The sequence below is a fragment of the Myotis yumanensis genome, unplaced genomic scaffold, assembly GCF_028538775.1.
Source record: "Myotis yumanensis isolate MYYU_CA2020_CCGP unplaced genomic scaffold, mMyoYum1.0.hap1 SCAF_23, whole genome shotgun sequence".
Taxonomy (NCBI): domain Eukaryota; kingdom Metazoa; phylum Chordata; class Mammalia; order Chiroptera; family Vespertilionidae; genus Myotis; species Myotis yumanensis.
The window spans coordinates 6,539,967-6,566,033 of record NW_027223774.1 but is presented as its reverse complement, the minus strand read 5'-3'; the positions used below and the strand labels follow the sequence as shown (position 1 = coordinate 6,566,033).

The 26,067-nt window shown below is 45.4% G+C and overlaps 1 protein-coding gene across 4 annotated transcripts in view; it reads right to left on the bottom strand.

Annotated features, from left to right (window-relative positions):
• LOC139000376 (zinc finger protein 211-like) overlaps positions 1-23,111 on the bottom strand; it is a 30,693-nt gene extending 7,582 nt beyond the window's left edge. Inside the window, exons 1-3 of one of the 4 annotated variants that reach the window (XR_011469572.1) lie at positions 21,562-21,649; positions 4,315-4,527; positions 732-876 (exon numbers count right to left, since the gene is read on the bottom strand). Coding sequence is in view for 2 of the 4 variants with exons in the window: in XM_070402603.1 (XP_070258704.1) it covers positions 10,919-12,321; positions 21,562-21,688; positions 22,563-22,595 (1,563 nt within the window). In the remaining 2 variants the exon portion in view is untranslated. Of the gene's footprint in view, positions 1-731; positions 1,919-4,314; positions 4,528-10,267; positions 12,322-21,561; positions 21,689-22,562 lie in introns of those variants that run through there. The other 3 variants (XM_070402603.1, XM_070402604.1, XR_011469571.1) reach the window with 3 other exon arrangements.
• Between the last annotated feature and the right edge of the window lie 2,956 nt (positions 23,112-26,067).

Below are 26,067 nucleotides of genomic sequence, written 5' to 3'. Positions count from 1 at the left end.
TTGTGGCCCTGCGGTCGACGGCAGCCGCCATGGCCCTGAGGGGGCTGTGGGTGGTGGGGGTGCAACGAAAGGAACGAACACCACCCAGAGAATGCTTCAAATTCGGAAATGAAGGCCAATGGGCAAAGCAGTGCCCCCAGCCCCAGGATCCAACCAAGCCCTGCCCAGCGAGAGGCCAAAGTGGCAACTGGAAGAGTGACTGCCCCTGGAAAAGTGACGGGCCCTCTGCGCCCCAGCATGGAGGGGCCGCCCTTCCAGGTCATGACCTGCCACTGGCCATGCTGGGACTGGCTGAAGACAAGAAGCCCAGCCTCGACGACCCCCACCACCCTCGCCGAGCCCAGGGCTACGCTGAAGGCAACTGGTCTCCTTCCTGGTCAACATGGGGGCTACCTTCTCTGTTTTGCCCTCGTCAGGGCCCCTTTTTCCTTCCACGATCTCGGTCATGGGTATTGACGGCAAATCCACCTGACCACTGACCACTGGACCCCTTCCCTGCCTCCTTGACGACAGCCCTATAACCCACTCGTTCTTAGTCATGTTTTCATGCCCCGTGCCCCTTTTAGGACGAGACATCCTCACCAAATTAGTGGCCACTCTGCAGCCCATTCGGAGCCCTTCAGCCTCCCTGCTCCTTCCGCTCCTGGCCCCCTCCCTTCACAGGGACGCCGATCCCCCACTGCCATGCGTCCCCTTATGGGGCCCTGTTGTCCCAGACCACAGCCGCCTACCTCAGTCTCGCTGTGAACTCCTTATCTCCTCCATGACTGTCCCCTCCTCTGAACAAGAAATGTTCTCCTTCTTCAGGCTCACTGGGTACTCTTGCCTCCGGGTTCACAACTGTAGTCTTCTTGCAAACCTCCTCTATGACATGACCTGGAGAAGGAACCCCCTCACTGAGCCCATAGGTCCCCGGGCCAACATCCTCATCCCTTTAATGCTCTGAAAAGTGCTCTGACCTCGGCGCCTTCTCGTCCCATCCCCTTCCACCCTTCCCAAAAAAACTTCCTTGAATGCACAGGTTTATTCAACAGTCCGGCTTTTATCAGAAACTGATATCATTATCTCTGGAAAAAATGTGGCAACTTTAAAATCCAAGCGGCTAGAGGCCTGGGAGCAGGCAGCCTGCTCCCTCCCGCCCCCCTGCCTTTTCTCCAGCCTCATATCCAGGTCCCTGGCTTCCACTGCTCCTTCCCTTTCTCTTTTCCTTTGGATAACAGCGCATTCTAACATTTCCTCCCACTTTCACTGCAATACCTACCTCTCTCAGGCTCACCAAATGCCTCCCACCATCCCCGAAGAAGATTCGGCGACACCATCCAGGACCTCATGACCCATCATTCCTCACAGGCTCTTACCTGGCAAGGGACCCTCCAATTTTTGCTCAGGTTTTTAATATTTTCAGATGAAACGGACATGGAATGATGAGGGAGTCATCAATTCTACTGTCTAGGATGGGAAATCCTCTAGTGTCACTATTTACGAACCCTGGACCTACTCCTATGCCCACCCTCATCAACACAACTTTCCATCTACTCTCGAACATCAATCCCTCCTCCTCTACATCCTGCTGGATTTGTCTGTCACTGGCTCGAACGCTCATCATAGCCACTCAATTCCAACCTATTGGACCACCCAACTAAACTCTCTCTCTAGAAATTTGCAGCTCCTGGCTGAATCCGGGCTACACCAAGGAGCCCCACCTTCTTAAGCCCTTTTCGAACTCCTATATGGGAGACGCTTCTTGCTCAACCACCATCTCCTTACTGATCCCCCTCCCCTGGGTACTTATCTTCCATATCTTACCCAGGCAATTGCTCCGACAACACGAGAACAGGTTTCTGCCCAAGCCAGAGCCGACCAAGCAGGACTCCCGAGGACCAGCCCTTTCACCCTGGTGACTTGGTCCTCCTTAAGAACCTACATCCACAAGGCTTGGAGCCTAGGTGGACAGGACCTCACACTGTAATCCTCACAGCCCCCACCACGGCCAAGTTGCTTGGCAACCCCAGCTCGGTGACCCATTGTGGCACCACCTCTCCAGACTCAAGAGGATCCTGGAGCAGCATGACTTCTATAAATGTGGGGTGTTGCGCCCCACTAAGGTCCGCCTTGGTCGCCCTCCTCCTCCTCCTTCTCCTCCCAGCCCTGAGCAACCTGCACCCACCCCCACCTGCTTATGTGTGAAGGTTCAAGGTCCGTGAAACCTACTACCAGACGGCAAACAAGTCACACCAGCGGAACCCAGACAGTAGTTCCCCAACTAACCTTGTATGGAGAGTCAGAGCTCGCCTGGCTGCTCCCTCCATCCCACTCCCGGACCCGCCGGGCCACCTTCCTCCCTGTCATGTTAGGGGTGAGTATCGCTGCCTCAGTAGGCCTCACCGGGGGGGCCCTCGGGAACAGTCTGGTCACTGCTCAGGATTTCAATGACAAGCTCCAGTTAGCCCTGGAGTCTACTACCGTCTCTTTTAGCCTCCCTACAGCGGCAAGCGACATCAACAGTTCAAGTAGCCCTACAGAGCCAGCGCGCCTCAGACCTTCTGACTGCAGAAAGAGGAGGAACCTGCATATTCCTTCAGGAGGAATGCCGCTACTTCATCAACGAGTCCAGAGTAGTGGAGCAAAACGTGCAGACCCTGACTAAGGTGAATGAAAAACTACAAGCAGGATACTCCCAGGAAAACTCTCCTTTTGGCTGCTTCCAAAGCCCCTTAGCTACCCAGGGCCTACCCAGGTAGGACCCCTGATTCTCATCTGTGTCTTTTTGCTCCTAGTCCCCTGCCTCCTCAAGTTCATCCGCTCCTGGATCGCGGAGATGTCACGGGTAACTGTGAATCAGCTCCTGCTCCATCCTTACACCCGGCTCCCCTTTGACCTGCCTCTGCCTGACCCTGGCCTTTAAACACCCCCCCCCTCCCTTGACATCCCTAGTCAGCTGGAAGCAGTCAGAATGAGTCGGCATCCCCTATCACCAAAAGGCCGGGATGTTAGGTCGGAGAGAGCCCAGGATCGGTTACATGCAGACGTGTGATGAGATAATGGACCCTCTTTGGAATTTCTGACAGATCAGCGTACCAGACACAGATACCGCCTTCTCCCTGAATTCACAACGACCCCCACACAGATACTGACTCCTTCCTGAATACCCTGCTGACGCCCTGTGGCGGAAACTTCCTCAGTTCATGTCCCCGCCCCTCACCCAACCGCAGTATAAAACAAAGCCCCCCTCCCTGTGGGCGCGAATCCACTGGCCCTGTCTTTGGGGTCCGTGGGTCACCTGGGGACGCACAATAAAACCTTTCCTTTCTTTTCTGATTGACTAAGTTCTCTTTATTTCCTACGTCACCTTCCTGAGCCACCTAACAGTCCCCAAGCTCTGCACTTTGACATGCAGCCTGGGAGGCCAATGGGCCCAGCCCAGGCGGTGGAAGCTGCTCCTCCACCTGGTGGACCACCCACCCCGAGTACTGGAGGCCAGCAGAGGGCGGACAGCTGCCTGTCGCCTGCCACAGCAGCATGTGCCCAGCTCACAGGGAAACCCTATTCGTGAATACATTCCAGTCAAGTGGAGGTCACTGGGCGCTCCTGGCCTATTTGAGGTGAATTCCACTAGAATGCGTGAAAGCGGGACATTATGTGGGATCACACAGAAGAGCAGTAAGCCCCCTGTCCTCCCGGCCTCACAGCCAGGCTGGTTCCTCTGGAAGATCCTCTCCCTTGGTCACTGTCACAAAACCACCAGTGATCTGGGAAGCGTAAGGTTTCTGGCCACATGACCACTGCCCCACCGCACAGGTGCCTCTGTGGACCAGCATAGGGTGCGTGCACCCCCTGGTGGCCATAGGGTGAATTCCAAGCGGGGTGCTAAGCACCTACTCTATGTGAGGCCCAAGACTGGGGTAGGTGTGCAGGGTGGAAGGTAAGAAGGCGGACACACGGCTTGAGAAGGAGAGAGAACCAGTTAAGTGACAGATACAAGGCATAAGCCACAGGGAAAGGGGAGAGAGGCTCCCACAGGGGCCCCAGCCAGCCTGAGTGCCCAGGGTCCAGAGCAGGAGGGACAGAACGAGCAGCTGTCTGAACATCTGGGCAGAGCGGGCATGGAGACAATCAACTTCCTCACCACTAGGTGACAATGGACAGGACACACAGGACACAGAGCAGCTGGCACCGGCCTGAACTGCCGGGGGCCAGGGTCAGGGCAGCGGTCCAGTTCCCCTCCCTCTGCCTGGGCCCGGGGAATCCTGTCCCCTCCTGGCACAACCCAGGGGAGGTGGGCGGCTGCAGAGGTTAGCAGAGGGACACACTCACCTGCTCTGTCTACAATCTTGTAATCCAGGTCGACGTCGCCCGCCTCCGCTTCTGGGCAGCCTCCCCAGTCCCCCTCTAGGATTTCTGAGAAGCCACTTCGCGGAGGAAGGGGAGGACGGCTTGGGCTCACAGGTGGTATTCTGTGGAAGAGCCACACTCAAGGGGCCAAAGAGTTGCATGTGGCTTGCGAGCTGCAGTTTGCCGACGACGGTGCTAATATAATGCAAAATGCACAATCAATTTATATTTATTTTTAAATAATATTGTACTGATTTTTAGAGAATTAAGGCAAAGAAGCATCTGTATGACAGTGAAACCTTGATCATTAGCCTTGTGCACATCCCGTTCGTTCTGGGGACCTAGCCTACTACCAGGCCCTTTTCCCCACTGACAATCGAAGGCCCAACACTAGGTTGCAATCCAGGCTTTATATCTGACACTTACTTTGTGAGGAAGCAAGTCTATATACGTGCGAGCACCTGGGTGTTTACTAAAATCTTTATGCTTAGTCTTTAGATGTCCTTTGTTAAAGGACGCTGCAGATACTTGTGTGATCTCAAGGATGCTTACCCTACTGATAGTATCTAATAGTTAATTTTTATTCAAGCTGTGGTTACAATAAAAGCCTAAGGAGGCAGGCGAAGGGGGCTGTTTGGTTCTGATAGCCAGGCAGTCCCTTAGCCCTCTCTATCACAAAAGAAATGTGTCAGAGTAATCATTCATCCATCACTCAGAGTCTGCTGTTCAGCCCTGGCATTGTTTAAGTAATCTTGGAAAATCTTCCTCATTTCTGTAAACGAAGATGTTCCCAGCAGTTCAGTATCAGTTTAGACTTCCCCAGTTTTTGTGAGAATTAAAAGAGAAAATGTTCAAAAAGTCATCTCTGGAAGCCTGGCCCAGGCAAGTACCACGTTTGCAACTTTTATTGATCCTCACAGTCCTAGCTAAGTCCCGTTATCAGGGTCATGTCCACATTTAACCAACTGAGGTGCAGGGAGCTATAGTGAGTCTCCTGGAGATTCCAGGTTGGAGGCCCAACACTGAGACCTTAGTGCCCACAGGACTGCCTCCCTGCAGGTGGGTCAGTGGGTTCAGAAAGGCCCCAGTTCTTTCTCAAAAGCCCTTAAAAACAAAGGTGCTTGTTGGCACTGGGGAACTGAAGAGTTCCTGTCCTGAGAATGTTTCCTAAGGATGCTCTTCTGAAGGTGATGGAGAATGTTAGTAGTGCGGATTAAAATTAAAAGTGTTTGCCCTAACCGGTTTGGCTCAGTGGATAGAGCGTCGGCCTGTGGACTCAAGGGTCCCAGGTTCGATTCCAGTCAAGGGCACGTACCTTGGTTGCGGGCACATCCCCAGTAGTGGGTGTGCAGAAGGCAGCTGATCAATGTTTCTCTCTCATTGATGTTTCTAACTCTCTATCCTTCTCACTTCCTCTCTGTAAAAATACCAATAAAATATATTTTTAAAAAAATAAATAAATAAAATTAAAAGTGTTCAATGCATTGTTCATAGATTTAAAAACTAAAAAATTTCTAGCTGGTGTTGCTCAGTGGTTAAGCATCGGTGCATGCACAAAGATGTCCCCCATTCTATTTCTCATCAGGGCACATGCCTGAGTTGCAGGGTCGTTTCCAGCAGCAGTGTGAAGGAGGTAGCCCATCAATGATTCTCTCTCATTATTGATGATTCTCTCTCTCTTTCTCCCTCTTCCTTCCTCTCTGAAATCAATAAAAAATATTTTTAAAATCTCTCAAAAAATATATTTTTAAAAGGTAAAAATTATTAAAACACATTATACAAATACAAAAATTTATTTCCTAAATCAAAAAGGCAAAAAATGAGTGAAATTCTAACATTCATATTTGTTATCCCATTGTCTTTTTGTTAAAGAAAACTGCCAAAACTCATAAACAGTAGGCAGAACATATGATCAGAGGTTTTAAGACAGATATAGGCACAGTAAATATACATCTGAGCCGAAACCGGTTTGGCTCAGTGGATGGAGCGTCGGCCTGCGGACTGAGGGGTCCCGGGTTCGATTCCGGTCAGGGGCATGTGCCTGGGTTGCGGGCACATCCCCGGTGGGACATGTGCGGGAGGCGGCTGATCGATGTTTCTCTCTCATCGATGTTTCTAACTCTCTGTCTCTCTCCCTTCCTCTCTGTAGAAAATCAATAAAATATATTTAAAAATAAAAAAATAAAATATATTAAAAATATACATCTGAGAAAAGACTCACCATAAATTTCTAGAAAAAATACAACCAAACAGTGAGGTAGCATGACAAACTTACAAAACAAAATGTTTAAATAAATAATGATGGAGCAAACAAAATATTCTCTAGGATGTGAAGAATGCGAATCCCTCACACACCACTGGAAAAATACAAAAAAGTACAATCAGTTAAGGTTTATTTTATTTATTTTTAAAAAACAATCTTGCTTCGTACCCACCCAGGGACGCCAAAAAAAAAAAAAAAAAAAAAAAACACCAAAAAAGAAACAAACAAAAAAAACCCCCAATCTTACCCTGACCAGTTTGGCTCGGTGGCTGGAACTTCGGCCTGTGGACTGGGGAGTCCCGGGTTCGATTCCGGTCAGGAGCATGTGCCTTGGTGGCAGGCACGTCCCCAATGGGGGGTGTGAAGGAGGCAGCTGATGGATGTTTCCCTCTCATGGATGTTTCTAGCTCTCTGTCCCTCACCCTTCCTCTCTGTGAAAAATCAATAAAATTTTTTTTTAAAAAAAAACAATCTTTATTACTTATTAGCATACCATAGAGCTCGGCTATTGGGTGAGTCACTCCATTCTTAGTGAGACATGCTCATAGACACTGATGTTTTTTGTTTTTAAACATATTTCCTTATTGATTTCAGAGAGGAAGTGAGAGGGAGAGAGAATCATTGATGGTACCTCCTGCACGCCCACTACTGGGGATTCAACCCCAAACCCAGACATGTGCCCGTGGCCGGAATCCAATCAGGGACCCTTTAGTTCACAGACTGACTCTCAATCCACTGTTCCAAACTGGCTAGGGATAGGTTTATTTTTTCTTTTCTTTTTTTTTTTTTTTTTAAAAGATTGACTTTCTAACCAGCCTCTTTTTATTTATTTATTTATTTTTATTATTATTTTTTTAATATATTTTTTTTATTGATTTTTCACAGAGAGGAAGGGAGAGAGATAGAGAGAGTTAGAAACATCGATGAGAGAGAAACATCGATCAGCTGCCCCCTGCACATCCCCCACCGGGGATGTGCCCGCAACCCAGGTACATGCCCTTGACCGGAATCGAACCCGGGACCTCTCAGTCCACAGGCCGACGCTCTATCCACTGAGCCAAACCGGTTTCGGCATAGTTTTTATTTTCAAAGAATAGTTTATTAATTTTTAGAGAGAGAAGGGAGAGGGAGAGAAACATTGATGGAAGAGTGCCATATTGGCCAGTGACCTCCTCCACACCCACTTCTGTGGAGCTAGCCCACAACACAGGCACATATGCCCACTGGCAATCAAATCCACAACCCTATGCTGCACAAGATGATGGACAAGTACTGACCCACACCGGCCCCGGTGGTATAGTCCATTTAGATCACAATTTGCTAACCTCAGTAAATTTAAACATTCATCTACTCAAAAACCACAGATTATGCACTGAAATTTTCACAAAGGTAAATAACACTTGTATACATACAAGGAATTATGAAGAAATGTTTGTACCAGCTTTATTAGAAATAAGCAAACATTTATTAAAATGGAAAAATTGATGCTGATATATGATAAGAATATCAGAAAAAAAGATGAGTTACTAGTGTAACTTTAATAAATCTCCAAGTATTTATGAAAACTAAAGCAGAAAAATATTTAGAAAAATAAAGTTCTCTATGAAAATAGAATGTAAATCCATGGTTACTAGGAAAGCTGTGAAGAACAGGGACAGATTACAAGAGGTCATTATGCAATTACACAGAGACAGATATGGTCAGCATTATGACTATGATGGTTTCAGTTTCATGCACATGTCAAGATTTATGAAACACTATAACACATGGAATTGACTCATTACACCTGTTAAAAATGGTTCACTAGTATTCTGGAAGAACAGGTTTGGCAACTCTATAGTCAATCCCCTTGTACTTATGCCCTCTGGGTGAGAGTCTCATCTCAGTGACAGAAAATGTAACAAACAATGAAGAACTTTCACCCAAACCCAAAAGCCACATTCCTGGACTAAAGACAGCCGTTGTCTCCATCTTTCTTTTGATGCCAGCGCACCAATGGCTCTGATGGGAACTTCTGAGAAACTACAGGAGCCACAAAACATCTTGATTATTATAATCAATGACAATGACTGCTCCACAGAAGATAAACATGCCTGGAGTCCCTCAGATCTGTGTACACACAGCTCTTGTAGTCTTTTCCTCGAAATAATTCCTGGATGCACAGTTAGATGAGGACCATTCCATCTAAATGGGTGTAGTCTCATCCAACAACAATTAGGTCAGTGTTTCTGTAGTAACAGGGTTTCCCATGAATGCAATTGTCCTCAAACCAGTGACCATCTCCCGTGATATGGTAGGCATTAGGGCACAGGGCCTCCTGCAGGACCTGGGCCAGAGATTCACTTCACACGTATTGGCATCGCTTGCAAACAAGAAAAAAAATTCATGCTCCCAGACACACTTGAGGTTGTCCCAGCTACCCCTCTTTGGAGTGATCTCCGTGTCTCAAAGCACCCATCTTCACATGAGAAGTAGAGTGTCCCAGTGCTTCCTAGGAAAATATGGGCAGCAATGTAAATTTGCCAAAAAACTGCTGAACTAATTTCTGAACCATATGGTTCCCCCAAGGGAAAAATGTTTGAGAACCCATAAAAATTTTTCACCTCATCATGCTTGGAAAGCCCAGATCGCCTTATAAACTAATCTATAGAGTAAATAGAACACCCCAGATTAAAGAAGTCTTAGGAAAAAGCCTTCATTATTTTACAAGCCAAAGAACATGAGACTGGCAGATCTTTCATTGATGACTTAGGCACGTAATAAACTTATCATTAGCATCTATGGAAAGTATGTCCGTGAAAATGGCAGTTCTTCTGCAACATTATGTTTATGGGGCCAACCGTAATGAGTCCTATGTGGCAACGCATGACAGAGAAAAAAGAAAGAAATAAGGGCTCAGGTATTCCTCATTTCCAACAACAAATTAGACAACAGACTTAACTTCCCTGGGCACAGGAGGATGGTGACTGATGCCATCTGTAGAGACCTTATAGGTGGTTCAGGTGAAATACCTTCAGCAACAGAAATATGCAGTGACATAGATCTGGCAGGACATCTCTGTATGTTAGAACGTGCAACATAATTACATAGTGTTCCAACATAAAAACACACAAACACAACAGCAAAAACACTTAATGGGAACTTTACAGAATATAGGGGATTAAATATATGAGATACAATTCAGAAAAATGAGGATTCACAAATTTTCTTGTAGTATTTTTAAGTCCTAAATAAGAAACTACATTTCCTACACATCTAAGAAATTTCTCACATTTGTAGTTTTATGCGGAGAACAAATTTAGAAATTTGGCTAAGAGATTCCTCAAATTAACACTACGGTGTCGGGTGAATTTCCCGCCAAAATATAAGATGGCGCGGGCAATTATTTAGGTTTCCCGCGCAAAATCAGAGTTAGTTTAAAATGCCTATATCTTTTGAAGTATGGGTTCGATTGAAATGAAATTTTCGGTTTCTTGTGTAAAAAATGAAAATTTATTCAATCACAGACATTTTTTTATCTATTCAGTACATAAATAATTCGATATATATAAACTAAATACGAAAAACCCAAAAAATACTTATTACCTAAAAATATACACATATTTTTAAAGTTTAAAATAAAATTTTCATAATAAATCAAAACAAATAGAAATTAATAGTTTTTTAGCGTATGATATTTTTCAAAACACGCCCCTTTATGTAGAGGTATATTGCAAAATTTGCACATGTAGCGTGTCTCACTGCGCAATTTATGAACGGAACATACGCGACACCTTCTCAAAATGTTTTTCTTTTATTAATTATTTTCTTTAATTATTATGCGAACACTTTGCGGAACGATTTTATTTTATTTGGTTAAAAAATTCTATATGAATGTCTTTATCACAATATATTTAAATATTTAAACACGTAATAATATTCACAAAACTCAAAACTAAAGACGTCCGGACACAAGAAGTATTTCTCAATAACTATTCTCTTTGCATGGTGAGATATCCAGGGATATCGGTTATAAAATGAGAAAACAATACATTGGTACCCTAACGGTATTGTACTCGACCAGCGCCATAAAGTGTTCTCTACTTACAAGGGATTTTTATGATACCTATTACCCCAATGGGTATGAAACGGTTCGCATACGCAGGTAGGTATCTTTGTGAACGGCAAACAAACAAATATTTGGTAATACGCAGTTACAATCGGCCCGAGTTTACACGTTTCCCGCACTCCACCGCAAATCTATATGAACCGAGTTAAGACGGCTCCCGCGAAGTACGCGCAATTCACGCGAGCCGACTTAACTCGTTTCCCGCAATCCAAGTGTTAATTGCACTCATTAGGGCTTTCTCCATTGTGAACTCTCTGATGATATAGGAGACCACTTCTGCCTTTATAAGATTTCCCACATTCAGTGCATTTATAAGGCTTTTCTCCAGTATGAACTCTCTGATGATGATGAAGGTGGGTCTTAGAGGTAAAAGATTTTCCACATTCATTGCATTTATAAGGCTTTTCTCCTGTATGAAGTCTCTGATGATGAGAAAGGGCAGAGCTCTGGGTAAAAGATATCCCACATTCAGTGCATTTATAAGGCTTTTCTCCAGTGTGAACTCTCTGATGTTGATGAAGGATGTTCTTAGAGGTAAAAGATTTCCCACATTCACTGCATTGATAAGGCTTTTCTCCAGTGTGAACTCTCTGATGATATTGGAGACCACTGATACTTTTAAAACATTTCTCACATTCACTGCATTTATAAGGCTTTTCTCCCGTATGAACTCTCTGATGATAACGAAGTGCATTGCTCCGGGAAAAAGATTTTCCACACTCACTGCATTTATAAGGCTTTTCTCCAGTGTGAATACGCTGATGACAATGAAGGTCACTAGTAGTGGTAAAAGATTTTCCACATTCAGTGCATTTATAAGGCTCTTCTCCTGTATGAACTCTCTGATGTTGATGAACGTCAGCCTTAGCGATAAAAGCTTTCCCACACTCCCTACATTTATAAGGCTTTTCTCCGGTATGAACTCTCTGATGATAATGAAGGCCATTGCTCCGTGCAAAAGATTTCCCACATTCACTGCATTTATAAGGCTTTTCTCCAGTGTGACCTCTCTGTTGATAATGAAAGCTAGAAAATTTGGTGAAATATATTCCACATTCAGAGCACACACAACACCCACTTCCAAGATGGACACCTTTTTCCTGAATAAACGTGTGGGTGCAACTAATGTCTCTCTTACATTCTTTTCTACTGTAATAATTTTTTCTCCTTTGAAACGAAATCCCACACGTCGAAATTGCGGTTGGACTGTCCCTGGTCTGAGTACCCTGTAGCTGGAGATGTCCTGACCCTGTAAGAACACCCTGCCCAACCTCCCCGCATGTGAAACGATTCTGGGACACACTGAAATTGCAGCTGTTTGCAAGTGAGATCCTCTCCACACCTCTAGTGAAAGACTTCTCTTTCACATGCTGCTGGTGAAATTTTGCACGGAAATAGAATTGTTTTGCACACGCCCCACACCTCAACAGTATCTGTCCGTGTTGTGTTCCCTGACCCTCCATCATGTGGAAAATGTTTCCCAAGACTAGCCCACAACCCTCACAGGGGTGGCTCTTCTGGAAAGACAAGGCTAACTTGGGATTCCTTGCCTGTGACAATCTTACAGAAACCTTCTGTTCAGTCGTTGCCTCCACATTCTCTGCTCCACAGCAGCAACCTGAAGAAAAGAAACGTAGCAAAAGTGCATGTTGACCTGATAAAAACAGAATATCTTCACCACAATTGTTTATGTCACAACTGGACATGATTCCATACAATGATTTTCAAGACAAGTCAGGGAGACTCTCAGGAAATGGCTGTTATATATAACATGGCCCAAAAGGTCACTGGATGAGGAAAATCTCAGCAGTGGAGGACAGAAGCATAGGCTGGCACAAAAAGAAGAGAGGCAGGGTCTGCTCGTTATTACTCCACAAATGGCTTCCTTTAGGACCTTTCATGCTGGCGCAATGAATCTGTGTAAAATAATTTCAATGTGCTCAAACCCATAAAATATCAATTATAGTAAAGAACGTGCTGTTCAGCGTCAATATAATACGTGTGTACTTTAAGCTCTGCAGGCATGCAACAGCATTGGAGTGCAGTAAAGCGAGATGTGTGAAACAGGTAGAAGTACAAAGCTGGAAGAGGTTAAGGTTATCCATGGGCTGGGAATCCGAGTAGAATGATCACTATTAAAACTGAGTCATAGGCAGAGTCAACATTAAACAAGAAGTAGAACTGGGAAAAGAGTGGGCAATGGTAACAAAACATTTTTGTTGTTGAACAAAATGGCTTCCTAGTTATGAATGTAACATAGCCCAGGCATGAAAACGCCCCCAGAGTCCTTCACCAGGGCAAGACTGCCTCTGGGTCTCCCCTGTCATTGATAACGTCATCTTTCTCCTGTGATGCACTACTGATGTTCTTTGTGAACGGTGACGCTGAGGTGATCTCGGCGTGCAGGATTGAGTTTAGAGAAGCAGAGAGCTATTGCTAGTCAGACAAGTAGCAAAGGCCCCCAAAGCCCTCATGGCTTTTATTTGGGGAGTACAGCAACTAACAATGGAGCACAGCAAGTGACAATGATTAACAGGCATGCTAATGAGATCATCTGAGCTAAGTTATACGTTAAACTATTAATTTCCTATGTTATACAAAGACCCTTTCCACCTGCAGCAGTGCGCCCTCCCTTGAACTTTCCATGCCCTCATGGGCTATTTATCACCTCATGGAAAGTTCTGCCTCTGAACAATAAGTGCCGTTTGCAAGACTTTGTTCTGACGTGGCCTGCTTGCAGGCTCCCGTCTTTTCTTGGCAGAACGCCCTCTTCTAGTTAACTTCTCATTCCACATGTCCAGCTACATTTCCCCCTTTTTTGTTTTGCTTCAGGTTCATGACAGAGAAGATAGCAAAGCTGTTTCATTATAAGGTACAGGGGTGACATATAAAGTAGTATGGTTCCAATCACATTTTAACTGTAATCGCCTTTGCAGACTAACAATTTGGTCCCCTAGTAAAACTACTGATTGTTCAAGATCGGCTAATTGTTCATTGATTTCACTATCAATTTTCCGTTGAGAACTCCATAACCGTTCTGAATCTTTATGCCAGTCTTGAACAAAAGTAGCAGTTGGACTGATCGCTGTAATGCTACCCCAGCTGCTGCAGCAGTTGCTGTTATAGTAATTAGTCTAAGAATTACAGCGATTAATATGCCAATAAACCTTTTTGACCTCTTTAATATTCCTTCCGCAATGGCTTGGAGAGCTCCAGCTAGAGAGTTTTCCTGCCATCGTCGATCCATCTGCACAGGTAACCATACTCCTGTTCTGGCTTGCAATAGATACAAGCTCTCTCTACTGTGATTAAAAGGTACAGAGTTCTTTACACAAGTTAACAAGGTACAATTAAAACAAGATATGTCCCTGGAAGGTTGATTCCATTGAACTGGTCCAATCAAGGATTAATGGCTTCCAAGTTAAGAACTTAACAAAGACCAGGCATGAAAACCGCCCCCAGAGTCCTTCTCCAAGGCAAGACTGCCTCTGGGTCTACCCTGTTATTGATAAAGTCATTTTTCTCCTGTGATGCACAAAAGATTTTGCCTCTTAAATCCAAGTTGAGCCACAGCATGAGATAAATGACGCAAATCTTAAAAGAAAACCTAAAATGAGGTATGGTCAGCACTGTGGTAGAACAACAAACCACAAATGGGATCACAGGCAAAAGACCTATGAGAACGACATCAGCAAGATGGCAGAATCAGAGATACAGAATCGTCCCCATCCCAAAGTAAGTAGACACCTATCCATGAAATAAAATCCCACAGGAAATGGGAATAAGAGTACCATGAAGACAAACAGTAATACAGAATACCAAATAAGGACAACTGCACAGAAAGGATGACAGGAAACTGGGTGAGCAAACACATTTGAAGATATCTAAGGTCAAAAACAAGGGTTAATAATAACTAACTACCTAACTAACTAAGGAAATAAATAAATAAATACATACATACATACACACATACATACATACATACAGCAAGGGTCAACCCTAGCTGGTTCACTCAGTGGATAGTGTCAGCCTGCGGACTGAAAGGTCCAGGGTTCCATTCCACTCAAGGGCACATGCCCAGTTTGTTGTGGGTTCAGTCCCCAGTAGGGGGCACGCAGGAGGGAGCTGATCAGTGACACTTTCTCATCATTAATGTTTCTCTCTCTCACTCTCCCCTCCCCTTCCTCTCAGAAATTAATAAAAATATATTTTTTTAAAAAGAGGGTTAGCCCTAGCCAGTTGGGCTCAGTGGATAGAGCATCCGCTTGGGGACTGAAGGGTCCCAGGTTCGATTCAGGTCAAGCGCACATGACCGGTTTGTGGGCTCAGTCCCAGCTGTGGGGAATGCAGGAGGCAGCCAATTAATGATTCTCTCTCATCACTGATGTTTCTATCTCTCTCTCCCTCCTTCTTGTTGTCTGAAATCAATAAAAATATATTGTACATAAAAAATAAAAATAAAGTGTCAGCAATACCACTATCAGCCACTGTGCCTCTGTTCTAATTGATCCTAGTGGCCTGTTCTCCAAAAACCCGGAAATTTTTGTTTCAAAAAAACACACAATGCCCTGGCCAGTGTGACTCAGTTGGTTGGAGCAGCGTCCTGTGTATTGAAGGATCGAGGGTTCTATTCCCGGTTAGGGCACATATCAGAATGTGGGTTCCATACCCGGTTTTCAACTGTGCACATGGCAGCCGATTGATGTTTCTCCCTCATTTCTCTCCCCCCATTTCCCTTCCTCTCTATGTAAAAGGAATAATAAATAAAGACGTAAGAATTTCAGGGTAGCCAAAAACAAAAGAGATCTCAAAAAGTCTAGAGGCAAAGTAAATAACAAGACAACCTACCAAAGCTTATGTATAACATTCAAAAATGAAGCCCTATCTGGTTTGGTTCAGTGGATAGAGCATTGGCTTGAGGACTGAAGGATCCCAGGTTCAATTCCAGTCAAGCGCATATACCGTGGTTGTGCAGGAGGCATCAGAATCGATGTTTCTCTCTCTCCCTTCCTCTGTGTAAAAAATCAATAAAATATATTTCAAAAAAGAAAAGAAAGAAAATGTAATTCTAAGGAGAAATTTTATAGAGATAAATGCCTACATTGTCACAAAAGATCTCAAAGAACCTAACATGGCACCTCAGGAAACTAGAAACACAACAGGAAAGTAAACCAAAGGTTTCAAAGGAAAGAAACCATAAATATTAGAACAAACATAAATAAAAGAGAGACAAGACAAAAGAAAGGAATACCTAAAAGGTATATTTTAAAAAAAAAGATATAGCCCTAACCGGTTTGGCTCAGTGGATAGATCATCGGCCTGTGGACTCAAGGGTCCCGGGTTCGATTCCGGTCAAGGGCATGTACCTTCGTTGCGGGCACATCCCTTGTGGGGAATGTGCAGGAGGCAGCTGATTGATGTTTCTCTCTCATCGATGTTTCTGACTATCCCTCTCCCTTCCTCTCTGTAAAAAAACAATGAAATATATTAAAAATATATATATATAAATGTGCAAGCCATTAGCTAAAGCAAAAGCAAATAAACAAAAACCAAGCCTCAAATAAGTAAAAAAAAAAAGAAATTAAAGATAAGACATTACACCTGTCACTATGAACCACAATGCATCATAAGAGATGTTGATCTTAGGAGACGACATGACCCTCCAAAGAGAAATTTCTCAAGATCCCACTATGAGCTCCTGAAATTAATAAACAAGTTCAGAATCCTGTCCAGGTGGCTCAGTTTTTCAGAGTGTGGCCCTGATGCCTCAAGGTTGTGGATTTGATCCCCGATCAGGGCACATGTAGGGGACAACCAATGAATGCATAGATGGGTACAACAGCACATCAATGCCTCACTCTCTTTTCTCTCTCTCCCTTTCTGTCTCTAAAATCAATCAATAAATGCTGCCCGGTATGTCTCACTGATTGAACATTGACTCATGAAATAGTACAGGGGTGGGCAACCCCTGGCACACGTGCCAAACATGGCACGCCAGTAACTTTAGCTGGCACGCAAAACCCTCTCTTATAATCTTCCATTTACAATTTTTGTGAACATTTGAATGATTTAAATGTTAAATTACAAGGAACTGGCAAGATACTTGAAGTTATGTTTGGTTACATAAAGGCTTTTGAAAAGAAACTGGAAGTTTTAAAAAGGGATGTGGATGGTGAGAGATTTAGATATTTCCCAAACCTCAAGAGGCACATCAAAAACCTCCCAAAAGATGACAGAACGGACTTTCAAAGCCTTCAAAAGCTGTTTTTAAACATCATCGAGTCAACTACTGAGCAGTTCTTCTCAAGATTTCCAAAATTCAGAGAACTGGAAGAGACAGCAAAATTCATGAGGTTTCCAGACAGCATGAAACTGGAGGAACTAAACTTACAAATGTTTTCATGGATAGACATGGCTGACTTTGAAATGCAGTTGATTGAATTTCAGAGTAGCTCAATTTGGAAGCAGAAATTTATTGACCTTAGAGTTGACTTGGAAAACATGGAAAAAAAGCAATTAGAGACAGGAGTACCAGAGAGAAGTGTCGAAAATGAACTATTGAGGACTTGGAATGCCACTCCAGAACAGTTTTTCTGTTTAAAAAACTTTGCAAGAGCGTTACTATCCATGTTTTCATCCACATACGCTTGTGAATCTTTGTTCTCAGTGATGAATTTTGTTAAGTCTTGTAATAGGAGTAGCCTGACAGATGACAGTAGTAGCTCGTGCATATCTCTGAAGGTCACGAAATATAAACCTGATGTAAAATCTCTGTCATCAGTGATGCAGCAGCAAAAGTCCCACTGATAATATCAAACGGAGTCATAAAGTTTTGTTGGACTATCAGTGTACATGTATACATTCAAAAATAAATGTATTTTTCATCATCATATAATGTGTTTTTGTCGCTCAAATGAAATTTATTATTTCTTCAAGGTTTTCCAGATACGTACACCTTAAGAGATATCAAATAGGCATAATATGTTCTCAAAAGAATTAGGGTTGGCACACAGAAGAAGTTTGAGTCACAGATTTTGCTGGTTTTGGCACGCACTCACAAAAAAGGTTGCCCACCCCTGAACTAGGAGATCACAATTTGATTCTTTGTTAGGACACCTGCACTGGTTGCGAGCTCAATCACCATTGGGGGTTCGTGCAGGAACCAGCTGATCAATGACTCTCTCTCATCATTGATGTTTTTATTTCGTTTTTTAAAAATATATTTTATTGATTTTTTTACAAAGAGGAAAGGAGAGGTAGAGGGAAAGCGAGTTAAAAACATCCATGAGAGAGAAACACAGATTCGGTTGCCTCTTGCACGCCCCCTACTGGGGATGTGCCCGCAAACCAGGTACATGCCCTTGACAAAAATCGAACCTGGGACCCTTGAGTCCGCAGGCCGACGCTCTATCCGCTGAGCCAAACCAGCTAGAGCTCATCATTGATGTTTTTATCTCTCTCTCCTTTTCCTCTAGGAAATAAAAAATACATATATTTAAATAAATAAATAATTACTTTAAAGAATAAATAAATATCCCTAGCCACTGTGCTTCACTGATGACAGTGCTGCCTTGTGCACTGGAGGGCTAGGGTTTGATTCCCAGTCAAAGGTACATACCTGAGTTGCAGGTCCAATCCCCACTCACAGTAGAAGCAACATGTGGGAGGCAGCCAATCGATGTTTCTCTTTCTCTCTCTCTCTGTCTGTCTCCCACTCTCTCTCTAAAAAAAACAATCAGTGGAAAAAATATCCTCACTATTCGGGTGAGGATAAAAGAAGAATAAAGAATTAAAATCAGAAAAGTTAAAGGATGCAAAATAAACATACAACCATTTCTCCAACCTAATAATAAATTCTTTGATGGAAAAATGAAGAATGTAATCAAATTTACAAAAGAATCAAAAACAATAAAACCCAAAGGAATAAATTCAACCCAAATGTGAAACATCTGTACAGGGACTACTATAAGACAGTGATGAAAGGAATGGAAGAAAACCCAAATCAGTTGAAAGACTACCTGTGTTCATGGATCTGAAAATGAAATATGGTGGAGATAGCTATCGTACACGAGGAAAACTACAGATTAAATGCAATCCCAATAACTCCAATGGTATTTTACAAAGAAATGAATAGAGCCCTGACCAGTTTGGCTCAGTGGATAGGGCATCGGCCTGCGGACTCAAGGGTCCCGGGTTGGATTCCTATCAAGGGCATGTACCTTGGTTGCGGGCACATCCCCAGTAACAGGCGTGCTGGAGTTAGCTGATGGACGTTTCTCTCTCATGGATGTTTCTAACTCTCTATCCTTCTCCCTTCCTCTCTGTAAAAAATCAATAAAATATATATATAAAAAATGAAATGAACAGAAAATCTGGAAATGGAATCAAAAGACCTCAATTAACAAAAGCAATCTTTTTATAAAAAATATATTTTATTGATGATTTTTTACAGAGAGGAAGGGAGAGGGATAGAGAATTAGAAACATCGATGAGAGAGAAACATCGATCAGCTGCCTCCTGCACACTCCATACTGGGTATGTTCCCACAACCAAGGTACATGCTCTTGACCAGAATCAAACCTAGGCCCCTTGAGTCCACCGGCCAAAGCTCTATCCACTGAGCAAAACTGGGTAGGGCAGTGGTTGGCAAACTGTGGCTTGTGAGCCACATGTGGCTCTTTGGTCCCTTCAGTGTGGCTCTTCCACAAAATACTGATTTCTGTGCATGGGCTACGAAGTTTTAATAGCACTGTACGTGCGCGCCTGCATGTGGTATTTAGTGGAAGAGCCACACTCAAGGGGCCAAAGAGCCGCTTGTGGTTTGCGAGTCGCAGTTTGCCAACCACTGGGCGAGGGCAACAGAAGCAATCTTGAGCAAGAAGAAAGCTGGTGGCATCACACTTCCTGACTTCAATGTATTACAAAGAGAAATCAACCAATCAGTGTGTTGCTGGAGAAACACGGACACATTTATCAACAGAACAGAACAGAAAACAGAAAAAAACCCAGGCCCATACTTTAAGTAATCTTTGACAAAGCTGAAAGCTACAGAAGAAGGGAAAGATAGTTTCTTCAACGAATGGTGCTGGTATAAATGGACATTCACATGTAAAACAACAAAACTGGAAAGCACTGATAAAATCTAAGTCAACCTGTATGACACAATTAAATGTCAGCGCTAAAACTTAAAAGTCCTCAGGACAACCTAGAGAAAAAGTTTTGGAGGTTTGTTTTGGACAGGATTTTCTGAACGTGACACCAACCACCACACAAAATAGAAAACATAAACAGTCCACACTGCAACAAATAAAGAAAAATAGCGTCTTCAATGCACAACAGGAATACACAAAGTGAAATGAAAGGCAATCTAGAGAACAGAAGAAAATACTTGCAAACCATATGAAGGAATCCCTTGGAAATATTGTGGATTCGACTATGACCAGCATGATAAAGCGAATAGTGTGATATAGACAGAAATTCACACAGAGCTGCAGTTCCCCAGGAATAATGAAGGTATGTTAATACTATACTGCAGGCTAATAACAATGCAATGACTCTGCCTCAAAAGCAAAGTCTATATGTAACCTCATTAACAATATTTAATTGCTAAGCACTAGTAACAAGCACCTGAGCTTGCTAGAAACATGGTGGCACTAGACCTGCAGAATGCAGGGTTGCCAACAACATGGACTTTGTAGAAAAGCAGGTGGGGGGAGTAATATCCGCAAAGAACTATTAAGCACGTGCAAAAATATGTGTTTCTGTATGTAATAAGCAAATAATATGTAAAATATATAAAGTATTCAAAAGACTCTAATAAAAAAATACAGTTAATAAATAGGATAAGGATGTGGAGACAGTTTTTCAAAAATATATACACACTAGAGGCCCGGTGCATGAAATTCGTGCACTTGGGGGGTGGTTTCTCAGCCCAAACTGCACCCTCTCCAATCTGGGACCCCTCTCACAATCCAGGACTGCTGACTCCTAACTGCTCGCCTGCCTGCCTGCCTGATTGCCCCTAACTGCTTCTGCCTGCCAGCCTGATACCCTAACCACTCCCCCACCAGCCTGATCGATGCTAACTGCCCCCCCCCCCCCCCCCCCCCGCCGCCAGCCTGAAGCCCCTAACTGCCCTCCCCTGCCAGCCTGGTCACCTCTAACTGCCCTCCCATGCAGGCTTGGTGGCCCCCAACTGCCCTCCCCTGCCAGCCCGGTCACCTCTAACTGCCCTCCCATGCAGGCCTGGTAAACCCAACTGCCCTCCCATGCAGGCCTGGTCACCTCTAACTGCCCTCCCATGCAGGCTTTGTTGCCCCAACTGCCCTCCCCTGCCAGCCCAGTCACCCCTAACTGCAATTTCTTGCCAGCTGGGTCGTCCCCAACTGCCCTCCCTGCAGGCCTGGTCCCTCCCAACTGCCCTCCCCTGCTGGCCTGGTTCCCCTCCAACTGCCCTCCCCTGCTGGCCTGATTCCCCCCAACTACCCTCCCCTGCCAGCCATCTTGCATGTTGGAGTGATGGTCAATATGCATATTACCCCTTTATTATATAGGATTACAAATAGGAATATAGAAAATGCTTTCCTTACTAATTAGGATGGAATCCTTTAAGGTTCCTGCAAAACAGCCAACCACAAGTCCTTCCCTGTGAATTCAGTGCAGCAGGGAGTATTGGGACTTCAGGAATAGAAGAGAGCAGCGGAAACAGACCCACCCTCCCCACGACAGCAACTACCCAGGAAACTGGAAAATCCATCAGTACCACAGTCTACATGGGAGGACAGAGCACACCCTGGGGGATGGGGCCTGGGAAATAGAAAAGCCAAGTCCAGGTCACTGGTAACAGTGAGGGTCTTACCCAGCGAGGATATAAGTTCAAAGTTCTCCAGCATCACATTCAGGTACAGCTGTCTCTGACCCTCATCAAGGAGCCTCCATTCCTCCCTGGAGAAGTACAGGGCAATGTCCTCAAAGGTCACGCCAACCTGTCAGAATGGAGACAATTGTAACCAGACCTGCCTTTCTGAGAACCAGTAATCCTACGGCTTACACACCTTCCCCCCCTCAACCTCCTCCAGGGCACCCGGTTAGTGTGGACACCAGGCCCTAATGCCAGTGCAGGCTGCTCTCTCATCACAGTCCCATTACTCACTGTGATGGCCCTCAGCAGAGCAGCTGGGTTGGGTGGGAAGGATTGGGGGAGGGGAGGGGAGAGGGCAATGCCATTTAAGGTCTGGGCGATGCCTGCAGGGCCCCAGCCTTCCTGACAAGCAACACCACTGCAGTCTCCTAGATCCTGCCGCCAAGACAAAGCCAAGTGTGGATTTGTTTTTCACCTTTAAGTCCCCACACCAGGTCCTGGGACCATCAGCTCACACTTCCTCCAGATGTGCTCACCACTGGGTAATGTTTATTCCCTTCCCATGTTCAGACCCCAGGTTCACTCCCTCAGCTCTGCCCCCTTCCTGCTCCAATGCCACTGGGTCTCGCTGGACTCACCCATGAACCTGGCATATGGCGTGTAGAGAGCTTGTAATCCAGCCGGATCCAGGACCACCCCAGGCCCCTGATGGACCCACAGCCGGCAAAGCCCCGAATGAGTCTGTGCCGTCCTCCCTGCAGCCTCTGCTCTTTCCGTCAATACTCACAGCCACATCCTCAGGGACCTTCAGATGCAAGTCACCCCCGTCCTCTCTGCCCTGCACTTGCTGTGTCCTCAGAAGCCACAACACTCCTCTCTCCCCTCCGCCTTCCTCACGGGCCTCCACGCGGGACTGAGCTGCAGGACGGGACAGCGCCCTCCCCAGGCTGTGGTGTCTGTGTGAGGAGGCGGTGAGGGCCTGGGGGACACAAACTCACCTCAACCCGTCTCCTCGGCGGGGGCGCCGCCATTGCCCTCTGTGGGCTGAGCGGGGCGGGGGTAGAAGCCGCTGCGCTAATGGCGGTCCCTGTCCCGGCCCTGGCGGGAGTTCGGCGGTGACTCCGAGCTTCAATCCCAAGTGTGAGCTGTGAGCACCACTGGCGGCTCCGACCATGGGCTGTGAGGCGGGGAAAAGCACTCCCCGGCCTTCTCCACTGGAATCTGAGTCCCAAAGCTCCCGACCGCCTGAGACAAGAACTTTCAAAGACAAAACCGGCCGACAAAAGCCGCCAACAGAGGACTACCGGTCCCGCCCTACAGAAGCGGCCAAACGGAAATGCCTTCTCTGAGCCCCCATTGGCTCAGCCTGGTGGCATTCCACGCTTGGCCTTGTGGGTAATGTAGTTTCTTCGCTCCAAGGCGAGGATGCCGTATTTCTCAGTTGACTAAAGGACTGGATTTAGGCGCAAGTAGCCCAAGAACACACCAAGTACACTAAGGGTCCTCTAGTGCCTTCATGGAGGTGATGTCCGGGGCAAGTTTGTTTCTCCAGCACCTGCGTGGCTGGTTTTGCATATCTTTCTTCAGGACCTGCTCTTTCTGACTGGCAGGCATTGTTTCTTCATTCAGGACTTTTGGCATGTGTCTCCTTCAGGCCAAATGTAGCTGGGGGAGGTTGCTGAAGTCTCAGACTAGATCTGACCTGCCTCCATTGAATCCATTATACAAAGTTTATGTCACAGAACAGACACTCATACTTAAGAGCATCTGCTTCTTCTGGTGCCATCGGAAGTGTCAGCTCTGCCTGGGCTGCAGTGAGGATAAGATGGCCAAGGGACAAGTGAAAAAATGCTCAAAGTGACTGATCATCAGAGAGATGCAAATTAAAGCAACAATTAGAGACCACCTCCCAACTTTCAAAATAGCTGCAATCAACAAATCAGCAAATGACAAGTGCTGGCAAGGATGTGGAAAAAAGGGAACCCTAGTACACTGCTTGGAGGGAATGCAAACTGGTGCAGCCATTATGGAAAATCAGAATGGAGTTTTCGCAAAATTTAATATGGAACGGCCATTTGACCCAGTGATTCCACTTCTAAGAATAAATCCTAAGAAACATGAAACAATCAGATAGAATATATGCACCCCTAAATCATGCCTCCAGGACAAAGACAAACCTGGGCTTCTGCTTCACCCATTAGTCCCCACACTGGTTTGGTTCAGTGGATAGAGAGTTGACGTGTGGACTGAAGCATTCCTGGTTCGATTTAGATCAAGAGCACATACCCCTAGCCGGTTTGGCTCAGTGGATAGAGCATCAGCCTGTGGACTCAGGGGTCCCGGGTTCGATTCCGGTCAAGGGCGTGTACCTGGGTTGCGGGCACATCCCCTGTAGGAGATGTGCAGGAGACAGCTGATCGATGTTTCTCTCTCATCGATGTTTCTGACTCTCTATCCCTTTCCCTTCCTCTCTGTAAAAAATCAATAAAATATATTAAAAGCCCTAACTGGTTTGGCTCAGTGGATAGAGCGTCGGTCTGTGGACTCAAGAGTCCCAGGTTCGATTCCGGTCAAGGGCATGATTCTCTCTCATAAATGTTTCTGACTCTCTATCCCTCTCCCTTCCTCTCTGTAAAAAATCAATAAAATATATATTTTTTTTTTTTAAAAAAGAGCACATACAAAGGTTTTGGACTCAATCCCCAGTATTGGCCATGCAGGAGAAAGCCCATGGATGATGCTCTCTCATCATTGATGTTTTTCTCTCTCTCTCTCCCCCTCTGCCTTCCTCTCTGAAATCAATAGAAATATATATCTTAAAAGTCCCCACACCAGGTTTCTGGGACCGTCAGCTCACACTTCCTCCAGATGTGCACACCACTGTGTAATGTCTTCCCATCTTCAGACCCCAGCTTCCCACCTCAGCTCTGCCACCTTCCTGCTCCACACTATGGACCTCACTGGACTCACCCATGAACCTGGCACATGGCATCCAGAGAGAGCTTGAGAGGTCTCAGAAGGATCTAGCCCAGTTTCCTGATGGAACAGCTGGGCGTGAGGCTCTGAAATCCTCCCTGCCCATTGCTGATTTTTGCTTTAATACTCACCACCCACATCCTCAGGGGAACATCAGATGCAAGTCACCCCTGTCCACTCTGCCCTGCACTTGCTGTGTCCTCAGAAGCCACAACACTCCTCTCTCCCCTCCGCCTTCCTCACGGTCCTCCACGCGGGACTGAGCTGCAGGACGTCACAGGAGCCCCACACCCAGGCTGTGAGATTCAGTGTAATGAGGCGGTGAGGGCAGGTGTGGCGGGGAGATGCGAACTCACCTCAGCTGAGCAAATGAACAAGGCCATTGCCATTAAGCGCTGTGCCAGGAGCCAGGCAGGAGAAGTGGATAAGAAGCAGGGGCAGTGGAAGGGGGGAATAAGGGGGTCCCTCTTCTGACCCTAACATGGGTAACCTGGCTGGCCTCAAGGAGCTTCACTCCCACGTGCATGCTGAGTGGACAAGTAGTCTATGCCTTCTCTATCTCCAAGTGCACCCGCCCACCTGGAGGCTCCTATCAAGTACTGGTGTAGATTCTGGGTAAGGACCAATACCTGCCTAGAGTGCACCGGAAGTCCCGCCCCTATGCGCTGTGAAGCAAAGGTGCTCCTGCACCTTTTCTGACCCTTCATTGGCTAAGTTGGTGGTATTTCTCACAAGGCCTTCTGGGTAATGTGTGGTCCAAATTCCTAGCTGGTGACCAAGGGTTTTTCCACTTCACTGCAGGGGAAAACATCAGCATCTGCTGGTAGAGACACTGGGAAATGACCATCCTCATGAAAGACACATCTTGAAAATGGCTAAAAAATTTTGTCATTTTTTCCCGGTAAAGGGACTGGAGTCTATGAAAACACAGTATCTATGAGCCCAATACAGTGACTTGTTAGAGGTATGCCTGCATTACAGAGTCTGGAAAGTTGTTTTTTTTTAAATCCTCACTCAAGGATATTTTTCTATTGATTTTTAGAGGGAGTGGAAGACAGAGGGAGAGAGAAACATCGATTTGAGAGAGACACATTGATTAGTTGCCTCCCAACCAGGACCCAACCAGGGCCAGACAGGGGCCTGAAACCCAGGTAAGTTCCCTTGAAAGGAATCCCACCAGGACCCTTCAGTCCATAGGCAGATGCTCTGTCCACTGAGCTAAACCAACCAGGGAGAGTCTGGAAAGCTTTATCACACAAATGACCTACTTACATCATCATATACGTGTGAGAAATATAACACAAGAATGTAGGACAACCCTATCCAGTTTAGGTCACTGGTTAGAATGTAGGCCTGTAGAATGAAGGATCATGAGTTCCATTTCAGCCAGTGCTTGTACCTAGGTTGTAGGCTCTGTCCTGATGTGGTCTGAATGCTGTAGGCTACCAATTGATGTGTCTCTCTCATATCTATGTTTTTCTCTGTCTCTCACTCTCCCATTCTCTAAAAAAAAAAAAAAAAAAAAGT